Source organism: Lepidothrix coronata, unplaced genomic scaffold (genome assembly GCF_001604755.1).
Source record: "Lepidothrix coronata isolate B3197 unplaced genomic scaffold, Lepidothrix_coronata-1.0 Scaffold182, whole genome shotgun sequence".
In the NCBI taxonomy this organism is placed as follows: Eukaryota; Metazoa; Chordata; class Aves; order Passeriformes; family Pipridae; genus Lepidothrix; species Lepidothrix coronata.
The window spans coordinates 1,582,304-1,596,371 of record NW_016690362.1 but is presented as its reverse complement, the minus strand read 5'-3'; the positions used below and the strand labels follow the sequence as shown (position 1 = coordinate 1,596,371).

The 14,068-nt window shown below is 38.8% G+C and overlaps 1 protein-coding gene across 6 annotated transcripts in view; it reads right to left on the bottom strand.

Moving 5' to 3' along the window:
* The window catches only part of DCAF5 (DDB1 and CUL4 associated factor 5), a 71,893-nt gene that overhangs the window by 20,118 nt on the left and 37,707 nt on the right, over window positions 1-14,068 (bottom strand). For all 6 annotated transcript variants that reach the window (XM_017830695.1, XM_017830699.1, XM_017830697.1 and 3 more), the window contains exon 6: window positions 12,025-12,238. In XM_017830695.1, the coding sequence (XP_017686184.1) occupies window positions 12,025-12,238 (214 nt within the window). The remainder of the gene's footprint in view (window positions 1-12,024; window positions 12,239-14,068) is intronic.

The following is a 14,068-nucleotide window of genomic DNA, read 5'->3' as shown; positions in this document are numbered from 1 at the left end:
ATACTTTCCAAGCCAAAAAGTTATTTCTACAAGTTCAAGCACTTAGGCAGTTTACCTTGCCAAACTGACCTGATGGTGCCAGGAATTTGTGCTTCCCCTTTCATTTGACTGCTCATAAATGTTAGCCCACAGCAGCCTGAGTCACTGTGCCAAAACTCCACATATTAGGGCTCGTACAGGAAAGCTCCCAACAACGAGACAGAAAACATCTCTAATACGTTTTGTTAGAGAAGAAATGCTATGTGGAAAAAAAAGTCTCATTTATATAGAGACGTTGCCAGTTGTTACTACTTATTACCAAATAGTGTTGTTGAAGCAGCAACCAGTTTGCCAAAGACATATGATGAAAAACAGAGACTTCTAACTAAAACACCTAGAAAGCTCAGTAGCTTGGATTTATGACCATGGCACCTTTTTTTCCCCCTCCCCCAAACCAAACAAGTTCAAACAACTCCTCAACATGAGAGTAATTTAGCACTTTACTTCATAAACCAAACAAACCAACAATGACAGGGCCCCAAAGTGACAGATTTCAGATATCCTGCACCAGACACACAACACAGAAAAAACACATGTACATGCAGGGAAGGGAGTGTCTGTGAGGTTTCTTCAAATCTGCTTCCAAAATTATTTCCAGAGGAACACACTATTGTGTAGGAAATCTGGTGTATCACTGGCCACTGAACAAGAATATACTAGCTGCAAAGACCACTGATCCCAGTATATTCTGTCTTGCTTCAGAGATAGCAAAATTTAGAGTGCCTTTGCAGTGATCTGGACTAACGGCAATTTGATGCACTATCAAGAATGTAAACAGGAGGTCAAGACAAGCGATTATTCCCCTCACCTGGCACTTTTGAAGCCACAGCTGAGGTATTGTATCTGGCTTGGGTCTCTTAATACAAGAGTGACACTAACAAATCAGAGTGGACAAGAGGGCTGCTGCAGCCAAAGGCATGTGACCTGCAAGGAAAACCTAAGGGGAACTGGTCTTTTTTAGCCAGAAGGAGAGAAAGGGAAGGGACAGAGTGGACCTCAACAGTTTTTCTCTTGGAAGGAATACTGAGCAGCCAGCCTCCTCTTAGAGGCATGCAGTGGACACTCAAGAAGAAACAGTCACAAGCCACAGCAAGAGAAATTCCAGCTAAGCACAAAGGAACAGCATGTTCAGGAGGAGTATAACAAACACTGCAACTTAGCCCTAGAAAGGTGGTGGAATCTTTACTCGTGCAAATCCAAAATTTACCTGAACAATTCCTTGAGCAACCTGACCTAACTTTCAAGATGCTCTCCAGCAGTCAGGTGATCTCCAGAGCTCTCTTCTGACTAATTTTTTTCAAAGATTGCTGGAGTAAAAAGGGAAATAATTGTCTTAGTGCATTGAAGTTGGGTTTTGGGTTACGGGGGAGAGGAAAGAGGAGGGGAGAAGTGGGCAGTGACAGGAAAATGCCCACCTGAAACCTCTACACTCCATCAGATATCACAGCTTCACGAAAACACCAATGGGAACACAAACACAGGCCACAGAGACAGAGGCAAAAACTGCAGTTCAGCACAAAGTCTTGCATAAATTAAAGTGATCACAATCGGGGGAATTTAAAGAAAGAAATTTACAAAATGCCTAAAGTAGGTTGCAAAATCATAGAATGGCTGAGGCTGGAAAGGACCTTCGGAGGTCATCTAGTCCAATCTCCCTGCTCAAGCAGGCCCATCTAGAGCTGATTTCTCAGGACCGTGTCCAGATGGTTCTAGTATCTCCAATGGCAGAGATATTCAATCAAACTATCTCAAATTGAGATAGTTCATACCTGCTTAAAAGGACCATGAAGTCCTTCACTTCATTATCATTTCCAAGCCTAATGACATTTGCATCAATCAAACACACTTGGCTAAAGTATTCTGGAGCGAATTAAGAGAAAAATAAGTAGGAATGAATAAAACATCTGCAATGCAATTATATTCAGTCCTAGAACAAGCTCAGCTTGGGACCTGAGCTCTTCTGGAAAAGTACTTACGGCTTTAATCTTGACACTGAGACACCAATCAGTTTGTGTGAAAAGCATCAATTGATAAAGTAATCTACACGTGTTTGATGCTGTAAGCAATGGCCTGTAAGTAGCAAACTTTTTATATATACTTAAATTTTATTTTGATGTTAGTTCCGACAATAAGTACCAGAAATTGATCATATTCTACAAAATGTTCAACTACTTTGTATCGCTGTGATTCCACTGCCACCATGGTAGCAGCCAGCATTGTTTTCTGCTCTCTTTCCCTGTTAGGATACCTCTAGGGTACATGTTTTCCTGTTGTTCTCACAATATAGAATTGAATCCCCAAATGCATTCCTTTTCTGGTGGTCCTTTTCTGTAAGACTAAGGGATGCGGGTCTGAGAAGTAGAAAGCGACTTTTCGGACCAAGACCAAGAGACTGCCAGAAGACCAACCTCATGACTGCAGCTACTGCAAGAACAATTTGCCACAAGAAGCTTTGAGAGCAGACACCCAAGCTGCTAAATTCAAAAACATCCCTCTTCCATGACATTTGAAAAAGAAACTCAATTCCAATTAGTACTCTCTGCACAAGACAATGGGAACATAAGGCCTCTGGAGAGTACAGCTGGCTTGATGTTACTAGGACATTTACATGACCATTTGTGAAAATTTTTCTTTGATGCATTTATTATTAATATAACAATAAGCCAATAGTTCTCCTCACTATTTCGAAGTTGGAGAATAAGGATTAAGAAAATGAAAAAGCCAGTCCCTAGTGCTAGAAAAGTCAAAAGAAATAATTACTATGAAGTGCACCAAACCATAGTTAATAAGGCTGAAATCCTGAGAGAATGGAAGGATTTTTAAAGGAAGGAAAAGAAAGAAAAGAAAAAGAAAGGGTTGGGGTGGGATAGATGAAAGAATGTCATACTGCATAGACTCCACCTTAATCGTGAACAATGATTTTTGGTCCTGAGGGGGTGTTGAAAACATAAGTCATAGCAGAGTACCTTCAATTCCCTCACTTTCAGAACAAAAGCCCAGATAATTAAATCACAGAGGCAAGCCAGGGGGAGACAAAAACATGGGCATTCACAGATACACCTAAATGGCTGAGACAGCAAGCACTCTCCTCCTTCCACCCTCCCTCCTAAAGACAAGCTCCAAGCAGAACATGACGTCAAGAACAACTGCAGTGCTGAATTAAGAATCAGACCAGACACTGGGCGAGGAGCTCAAATGTCTGGAGGGGACAGAACCAACATAAAACCCACATGTTTCATTGTCAGCATTTTTGCTGCTGTATCTGACCAGGAGTTTTGAAATCAACATTTACAATATTCATATGTACATGAGATTAGATAGAAAAAACACTTGCTGTTAATATTGGAGTTTTTTTAGAAGGGCAGAATCAGCTTCTATGTCTAGCTGTTAGCAACAATGACAGGAAAAGGTTTCCAGATGACTATGAGCTGCTGATTCAGAAGTTTGCCTTAGAAGGAAGAAAACTCTCAGGCCTGGTTAGAATCTGCTGCTGGGAGAAAACACAAATTAAGTCTGAGTTTCAAGTACGCATGAAATGCTTAAAATGAACTACCATCAGGAATCTGAGAGAGTTATATTGGACTAGCGCTCCCCACTCATTCCACTGTAACTCTTCTCATTTTTTCTCTCCCCAAGGAAATTACAGCAGTTGATATAAATAAATGGAGATTTAATCTGCTGCTATAGTCTTGTAATAGTAGCATTAGCATTGCATTTTGCAGAGTACCACCACTCTGGAGAATTTCCTTTTTGTTCTCAGCACTGCCAGTTTGAAAGTTTTCAACATCCCATAAGCTACATCTCCTCAGGAGCTACTGAATGGATTATTTCAATAAAATTGTATCTAAATCAAACCTTATTTTACTTTGGAACATCCACATTCCCTGCTTCCATAAAATGTCCTATTACTTACGACATATATCAGAGAGATTTTCGAGCTTTTGGTCCTAGATAAGGGACTAACAGATATGGATCATTTTTCCAAAAGTATCAGCAAGTCTCTTGAATGGCCCTACTAATGTAGGGGAGAATAAGAAGAATGTAGGAGACTTTGTCTTAAATGCACAAACTAAAAAGCACCATCACCATATAATTTTAAATGGATGCACAAGACCATGGGTAATGGCACAGAAATTATCACCATTTAAAAAGTGATTGTTGCTAAGTTACTAACAGTAAAATGCTTGTTAGAGAGACTCAAATCCCATGCTGCTTTTTACAGCTTTGAAAGAGACTCAATTCCCACTCACTTGAGCATGTCTGTCCTTTACTGAGAGGGGCCAATGAAACATGGGGCAGAACAGATCAGAACAGGCAAATTTTTTCTCAGGCTTTTAGTGAGCCATCCCTTATCTTCTTCAAGTAAAAAGCTACATGCTAGGGAAGAAGCACAGAAGTATCCAAATCTGAAACGGTTATGCTGCTATGCACATATCCTTTAAGAGGCAGGATGTACAGGCCCTCCATATATTACCTGTAACATAATATAACTCAGAGGTGGGGTGTAGGCTTTTGGTTCTTTTCCTATGACAACAGATAAAGAATCTGGTTTAGTGGCAGTAAGCTCAGGTATTAATTCCCCTAGATCACATGAGATGAGCTGCCTTGCACATCACCTCTGTGGTGGGATATACACTGATACTCATTGAGGAAACCACAGTTTGACATGAAGCACCACTGAAGTCTGAAAAATACTGTTTGTCCAAAAGAGACTGAAATTCATAGCAACCAGCACTTTCAAGAAGGAATCAATTTACATGAAGAATATAAAAACTGTATTTTTCCAAGGAGGAAAGATTTCCTAAGTAAACAAGGCTTATGGTATTTTGTTCTTTGTGGCAACTCTCTGTCTCCAAGAACTTTTAAGCCTAATGGCCAATTTCAAATTTGATAGAGGACCTGAGGATTTCAGAATTATGGACTGTTCAGAAATATTCTTTTGCAAGAGGGCAGCCATCACATAGAAGGGAGAGAGATGCGCTGTGATTAGCCACTGAGAAAAAAGCAGTACCATAGTTACACTCCACTAACTAAACATCAGGAAACCCAGATGTGAACTCATCTTTGAACCCAGCAAAGTCTCAGTGACTGATCTCCTCCATAGGTATGTTCCCACGTACAAGCCTTGTGCCAGCATAGGAGTCCCTGACAGAGCAGGGGTCTGATTCAGTAGCTGCAACAGTAAAACCCCATACAAATTGCCACGAGTCATTCAATATAGTATTCTCACTATGTGTTTCAGCCAGATTCTATAGGGGTCAGATGAGTGTGAGTACAGACCAAGGAAAGTACAGGGCCTCTCCTCTCAATAGTATACTGCCTTCTTTGTACCCTCAGACTGCAACTGCAGTCAGAGTGGCTGCCTCTTCTCCTTGTAGCAGCTCTCACTGTTACCAACTAAGAAGTTCTCTCCGAGACAGTTAACCAGGGTGTTCGGCTAGGAGGACAAAGTAAAGAGCAGTCACCCGTTCAGGCTACTAACCTCTAATTCCTATCTTTCAAATCAAAAAACTAAAATAGGAAGAGAAATAACTGAGAAAGGTCTCTTTGAAATGTGTTTTTGAATAGTCATGGCTAAGAAAATAATTCACCAACAAGAAAGGATATCTACACAAGCTTTTATCTTCTGCTTTCTAATAACTTCTGGGATGCAAATGATGTCTTTTTTTTCAATATTTAATAAATTTAAAGAGGGCTCACAAAATTGTGATATTAAGAAATATATTTGCTTTGAAAACATATGTCTTTTTTCATACTATCCAGGACAGCAGTTTGCAACCTCCACTGTTTGAAATGGTTTTTCAGGAAAGCCGGAACTGGCACAAAGAAGAGCTTAAAAGTTTTCCATCTCAGTCTGAAAATCAAACAGGTATATCCAAAGGCTTTTTTACAGCAGACGTTTTGCTCCTCAGTAAGAAGCATGCCTGTAAAAGCTGTGACACAGCAGACTGGAGAAGTACAAATTACTTCTAGTACATAAAATTCAAAGCCAAAAATTTGTATTCCCACTCCCTAAATCCCTAATCTTATAAGCAGCCAACTCTGTGTGGGGCAGTTTTAAAAGCTTACAGAACCATCATTGGGAACAATCCATCAACATTTTTACAGCTGCCTTTTTGCCATGCAGAAAGGCCACAATGGTAATTTTATTAATGAAAAAAAGCAACCTAGAAATCCTTACTGAAGATTCCTATGGCAGGGAAAATATTCCTATTACATTCCAAAGAGAGTAACCCGTTTATCTGAGCATATGAAGGAGACTCTTCTGTACCTTGCTGAAACTGTATGTACCCCAATTGCTCTCTTCTGTCTTCTGCAGACATCTGCTACTTTACTTTTTCAAATATACATTAAATCAAATATTAGTCAAAATCCTCCAGAATTCATAGTTGCTTTTTCAGTGTCTACTAAAGGTCTACTTTTAACAGCTCAACAAGAAGAGCACCCGTTGTGTGTCACTTTTAGCAGTGCATTCCTGCTCATTCACCTTCCCTCCCTCTCCCCAGTTGTGTAAGAGGTGCTACTAAACCGCAGATCTCCTGTGACTAGGAGGAACATGTAGCCTGCAAAAGTCAAAGTCTCCTGAATCAGAGTTCCATTCCACCAGAATTTAGCTTCAGTATGGGTCCTTTTGGACTTGTGCATTACTGTCTACATGTCTAAAAACCTCTGTCAAGGTCTACAGGGCTGCAGAAGAGAATGGAGACAGGAAATAGGGCTGGGAGGATGCACCAGGAATGGGAGAAGAGGCAATCAGAATAATAAGGGTTAAAAAAAATTCATAGCACCTTCTGTCAAGACCATGATTCTGGAGAGACATTTTCAGTATGACTACCCCATGTCGATTACCAAAAATAATGGGGAAGAAATTACTAAATAATTTCACAGCCAAATAAATCTCATGTATGCATTGTATATGTATGTAATGTTATGTATATAGCTGAGATTTAAACTGCTGTTTAGATGAAGCAAAAAGCAAAATACAATCTCAATAGTAATTCTTGGAAGAAACCAAATTTAAGACAGAGTAAGACACTGATTTTCTTTCTATCCAAGCACAGCAACATATTTGCACACCAAGCGCTTTTCATATTTTAAGAAATGCTGACTGCAATAAGCTACTATTCATTAAGAAGTCTTCTGTGCACAGGAAGCCCACAATACGTTCTCTAAAAGAATAATTCCCTTTCTTCTTTTTAGTTCTTAAATCTAGACATTGATAAGCACTACCTCCCGAGATAAAAGACCTTTAATTTAGATGACACAAAGTACACCACTGAAGAAAAGTTCTATTTCTTTACAAAGGCCATATACCACGATACAAGACCACTGGCACCTATACAGCTAACCTTGTTCTTGAAGAGTTACATTCATGTAATAATTCTGTCCTGTGAAAAACTGCCTTGTCCCTAACCAGGGCTATTTAGAACACAGATTTCAACATAATGAAGGCTGTAACTTTATAGGGAGTTGGAGGAGTCTTGCAGTACCATGAGCAGTGCATTCCTGAAACTCTCCTATACCAGTGTAATGTCAACAGAAAAGGCTGAGTGGTGATGTAATGTCTGAGGGCATGCCAGAGTCAAGCCACTTTTTGTTGGATTCACAGGGTACAAGTTATTTCTCTCCACCCCCTCTCTTTTAAAGCAGGCAATAGGCAGTTGATTTTACAACCACAAGTGTTATAGAGCCTCATATTATCTACACGGGGAAAAAAAGGAATGAGCAGACAGCATTCATCATTGTGACACAGGCAACAATTCTTGAGCAAGAAAAGCTTTTGGTCTATTTTAGTTTGGAGGGTGATTGTGTTTTGTGGTTTTTTTTCTGGGCCTGTTTTTGCTGCTGCCCATCACTATGGTCTCTGAGCCTCCTCCACTTAAAAATGCATTTGGGTACCTGAAGCCCTTCAATATTTTCTGTATCCTCAGATACAAGAAGATATTTTCTATACCAGTCTAGCAACTAAAAATCCTTAGCATTTAATCAACATTTCCCAAATTCTAATGCTGACAAGAACAATAGAAACTCGCCCAGCACCCTAGTATGACTTGAGATTCTCACATATTTAATATTTGTATTTAATCAAACCCTTGTGCACATTAGGGTAAAGTTGTGCACATTAGGGTTAAGTCAGTGGGACTAAGAGGTATAAATAAACTGCTTTTAAAATTCTGGACCTGGATGCTCATACCAGAAGGAGGGATAAATTACAGTCTCACACAAATCTCTGCGGCCAACAAAGACAGTGGGAAGCTGAGAGTCATGCTTGATCCATCTAGCCTACATTACCCTTCCTCCCTTCCACAGCTGTATGACTCAAGTGAGCTCCTGGACAATGCAAATGCCATACAATTTTGAACCTGTTTATCTACCACCATCAGAGCTCACCTTCAAAGAATAAAAAAAATCAGTTTCATGTGAATGAGGTCACTACACTAGTGACATAGACAAAAGAGAGAGTTTGAGGGAAGCAAATGAAGGCAGTTATAAGTGGGTGCAAATAAAACACCAGTTAAACAGTGCCTCGCAGGCTTTGTTTCTCTTTGTGAGAAAAAAGAAAAGTATGGCTGTGGCATTCTTAGGAAAAGTGCTCATATATACTGTTCATTGATTTTCAAATGAGGTTCATAAGGACTAGGACAATAATGCTTTTGGAGGAAAATGATAGTTTGCAAGGCCACAAAAAGAAACAAAGCTGTTCATTCTTTAAGACCCCTGTCACTCTGTTTGTGTCCCAAAATACCTCAAAACCATATAAGCACTTCAGAAGGCGTTCTTCTAAACTTAAAAAAACAAGAAGATCATTGGCGTTACCAAGTGAATCTTTCCATGTTTTGTACCATAAAGCATTACTGGTATATAATTTTTTGCTAAGAGATTTCAATCCACTTGCATCAGAGATGCTCCAATAAAAGGAGATGGTATACAGCTTACTGCACACCTTCCCTCTAGAGTAACAAGTTGGGAGTTCTGGATCCAAGTCCTGTTGAGTACCTGTCACAATCTGCGAGCACTAAAAAAATGATACTGAAAAGATCAGTATGGAGTCTAACTGCCACCAACAGACAAAACAATCAAACTGTTCCTCAACTAGTAGTCTGTGCTTTATTTATGCAAAGAAATTGTATTAATTTAACACACGTACCTTTTCAAAGTAAGAGTAACACATCTGATCATTATGGGAACTTTAGTATTTGGTTTCTTAAGATAAAAGGGTGATCTCCAAGACAACTCTTATGTTGTGAGCTGGCAGTTCAAAATCTGCTCATTTCTGCCATACCAGAATCCAACAGCTCCATGTGCAACATGGTGTTATTTACAAAGGCTCTCCCAAAACTAAGAGTTATAGGTTTTTAAACCATGATGGTCATGATTCATGAGAAAACTTCCTTTGAGTAAACCATTTTCTATGCACAAACTTCAGAGAAATATTAACAAAGGTTGTAGTTCTATGAGGAATTGAGTCTCACAGAGCTTAAAGGCCATCTCTCCAGTTCTCACCCACCATCTGATCCCTTCCTTATACCACATGCAAATGCTCTGAGCCCCCTGAGTGTCAATACAAGTCATTAACCCAGAAAAAGAAGTAAGTGCTGCTGCAAAGTTAGGAAGTTGTATCAGTAAAAGGTCTTACATCACCTCTACTGGATGAAAGGCCTCTCCCTCTGAGCAGTTGGTTTTTTTTTTTCCAATGCAATTGCATTCTAAGCACTGCTGAGTTAAGGACATCCCTTCCTCATTAGAGTTAAAGTATAGAATAGAAATGCAAAATTATCAGATGAACTACCTGTGCAGACAACACATAATAGTGAATACATAATTTTGAACACAGGAGAGTCACATTTTTAAATTACTAGGTTCTGTGTAAAGGGTTAAAACCTAATTAGTTAAGACAACTTAAAAGAGAAAAAAAGATTAACTCAGCAGTTTAATAAAGATGAAAAATCGAAGACAGGGAACATCAGAGGTGCGATGTGAAAAAATTGCTGAAGAAGCCTTCCTACCACAAGTGCCACTCACAATTTGAAAACAACCTTCTTATCCTTAGATAATTTAAAATAAGCCTTCACCCACACAAAGTTTTGATCCCACAAGGAAATACAAGCAAGGAATTCTATGGAGCTTACTTTGCATGGATCTCAAATAAAAGACATTTTTTATTAAGGCATAGGACATCAATAGCAAAAGGGAGAGCAGACTAGAACCAGATTAAATTGGATACAGATTTATTTCTTCTTTTGATGAATTCTGATTTGCAGGGGTGAAGACTCATATACATTGTGCAAAAGCATACTAGTTGTATAGAAGAGCAAAACTCAAAAAATATTGCAATTTTTTTATTCATCTTTTCTATCTTATAGTCGGTTCCAACTCTAATCTTCTTTTCTCGATACACCTGAAATTGGAACTGGGTTCTCTGTAAAAGGCAGTCCTTAAGGACTATCCATAGTGCTGACAATCTTAGTCACTGAATTTGAACATTACTGGACAGTTCTAGACACATAGAGTTGAAGCATGTGTGGCATTTTCTGACTTCATTATCTTTTTTTTTCCTTCCTTAGAAGAGGACTATGAGCCTGTGTCTAAATGTCAAATTCCACATCTCTCTAACATTCCCTATTAAACTTCATCTTCCCTATTAGCTTCACATAGCTTTATAAGACAATATAAATGTCTTTTGCTCTGATTTCCAACTCATTAGCAGCATTATGTGCTGCTACTTATCTGAACAGAAAGTCAGTCAAGCCACCAGAATACCAAGTTTTTTAAAAATGCAGGCTCCTGAAGTATTGCATCAACCTGGTGCAGAACAGATATATTCTTCCTGTTAAAATAATACCACACCCATAAGAAAATGGCTCATAAAGCAGAGTAACACATACTAGGGCTTTTATCTACATCTTCAGTAGCAGATGAGAAGCTAAACTATACATCGAAGTGTACACAGGTCTACACTGAGTTCCAGAGGAGAAGAATAATGAACCACAAATTGTCAGTGGTTTCCTTCTTAAACAATACAAGTGTTTTCCCATTCTTTATAGTAAACCATTAATTTTTTCTAAAGATGGTTTTGTTATCACATTTGCACACTCCTTCTGTCGAAAACTATGCAAAACTCAGAAACATTGCTCAAGTTCAGAGACGTAAATGTATTTCCTACTTGCAATCTGAAAGAAGCTCAACTCTGCCTCCTGCAGCAGCAGCAATAGAATTAATGATCAAATTCTGACTGCAGGAATTTTGCTGATGACAGCAAAGAAATTGTTGGATCATAGTTCTATAGTATCATGGCTTGAAAATATATTTTTTGTCCTTACACAGTGTTAGTGGTTATTAGATATACAACTGTCCAAAGACAATATTGGGCTCTAGAATCATATGAATTGCTGTTAGCCACTTTATATGTGACCTATTTCTTTGTGATTAGTAGTAGGGACAAAGTTCTGCTTCAGTAAAGCAACAGACTATTCCTTCCTAAGCACCTGCCATCACCACTTACATAACACTGAGCTACGAAGACCTATCCTACCTGATCCAGTAGTACAGTATTAAAAGAGAAACATTGTAATTTGAAATAAGAATCAATAACTCTATATATCCACAATATTTACATTCTGTGGCATTGCCTCTACTGCACTCAGTAGCATTATTGAAATGCAAGGTAAATGCTTCCTTATTATATGTAGATGAGTAGAAAACATCATATTAATTGAACCCAAAAAGCCTCTGCAAATATTTTCCTTCTGAATATTATCTTCCAAGTAAGTATTAGATTAAATCAAACAAGAGGTAAAATTTATTATGTACTTTGTTATTTGTTTTCCTTCTTTCACAGCCCACATGGCAAAACAGTTCTGAAGAACCCTATATGTGTCTTGTCTCTTATTTTATCCCATGAATCAGAAAAAAGCCACCCTTCGAGGTGTTCTCAAATACTCATGGGAACTCTGGAGACTCGGGACAACATCACTTGCTTATTACCTGATCACGATCACCTGCAAAACAGCAGCTCTTCATAGTACATGAGTTGAAGTAGCCTTGGTTGTCAAACTGGAAGACAGGCAGCCGGCAGTGGATGTCGTAGAGGACTGGGGGAAGGCGCCGACGCAGAGCCAGCAGCTGGGTCCCATTACTGTTGAACCGGACACTCATGGCACTCTGAAGGGAGAGGTTTCCACCATAGCGAAGAAGTGAACTGGGGAAAAAACAGATGAAATAAGTGAGATGGGCCATACATATAAACTGAACTGCTTAAAGACAGAACTTTCTTTAAACTTACTGAGTCATTTCAAACAAACAAGTCCAGTAAACTATAATCTTATTTAGTTTCTGTTTCAAAGTATCAATTCCTGAAAAAACTTAATCCAAAACTTGAATGAGAAACTATCAAAATGTATGACTCTAGAGTCTTCAGAACAATAAAATTAAGGACTATAAGTAGTTTTGTTAATAACAAACACATTTCCTGAATAGGAGCAAAGTCTGACAGAGCACTTAGCCTTAAAAAGGCTGTCCTTGTACTTCTGGGATGTCTGCCTTTGAAACGGACCCTACCAGCACCCAACCCTCTTTGTTAGCTGGTGCTTGAATCCAGACAGTCCAAACTTTTTTTAACTCTGCTCTGGCACCAGATGGCAATTTCTCCTATTGTAGATGGTATGACCATTATCTCACTTCTGGTTTTATTTACATCTCTACAGGGCATGTGAGGATGTTTGAACTCTACAATCAGTTCCAGATGTCTTAAATAAGGACATCTTATGAAGGAATTATTGCAAGAAATGCTAAATTAAGTCACTTAGCTAATCTCAAAGTGGCTTCATCTAAAAATACTGCCAAGTAGGCAAGACAATTATGCTGACAGTGTTACCTAAAACTCTCACATGCCTGAATTAGCTAGTTTCCTTGTCCCCTGTAAGGCTATACATTCAGAGCTGGAGTATTTGTATCTGTTCTTATTGACATACAGAAGACAAAAACAAAGGGCCACAGGTTTCCAGGCTCTCTCTTTAAAAAGTAACAGAAATGAAATTTGTTCCATCCAGGAACCTAAAGATAATCACAGCATACCTGAAATGCAGCTTGTATTGTACAGACTTCCTGGTTTTTTTCAAAGACTTTGTTCAATCCCTGTACTTGAAATGATTGTGTGTATAGAAAGGAAGACAGAGATGGAAGACATTTTGTCCCTTTTTGTTTAGTGATCACTGAAACCTCCCTAAGAAATACCAGAGCTCAACATTTTGTTAATAGGTTTTGAGCAATACCCATCAAATCTTGTTGGGAGCTGTGACTTTTATGCGCCTTCTGGACCAGAAAAAGCATGCCAGCACAGAATTTGCAAATTCTAGAGGGAAGTTTATTCATAGATTTTAATGCATAATACTTTCTGATGCAGCCCTCTGCCCAAACAACTATGAAAAATGAGTCACTCCACACCGATGGAAAGCCACATTCCATGCAGGTTGAAACATGCTTTATTACATGAGATACCGTAAAGTTAAAAAACCATTGTTCCTAAGCCAGAGCTAAACAAAACCAAAACAAAATAGAAGACTCCACATAATGAATGCACTAGAAACACACTGCTCTCACATACCTGCACTCTGTGAACAGAACAGTCAAATCCAGGGTGCCAAAAAGGCACCAGAAGTCACATTTTCAAAGTCAGCTGACTAGTAAGACCTTCAAGCTGGGCACCAAAACTTCTGAACACCTGTATCAACATGAACAGTCCTGGTCTCTCATGTTCTCCTCCTCCCAGGCAAAGTTGCTGAGCTTCACTTAATAGCATTAAAGGTTTTTAATAGAAACATGAAACAATGTGATAGTAGAAACTGTAACCTTAGAGACAAGGATTTAGGATTCCTCTCATCAGCCTTAGCTTCTGTTATTCAAGACCAATAAAGTATTAATCCAGCTCAAAAAACTCAGTCAGATGTTAAAAAGCAAAGTAAAACAAGAAAACCAAAACACACATGACTGTTTTGCCTCCCTCTCTCCTAATATGTTTGAGTAAGCCATT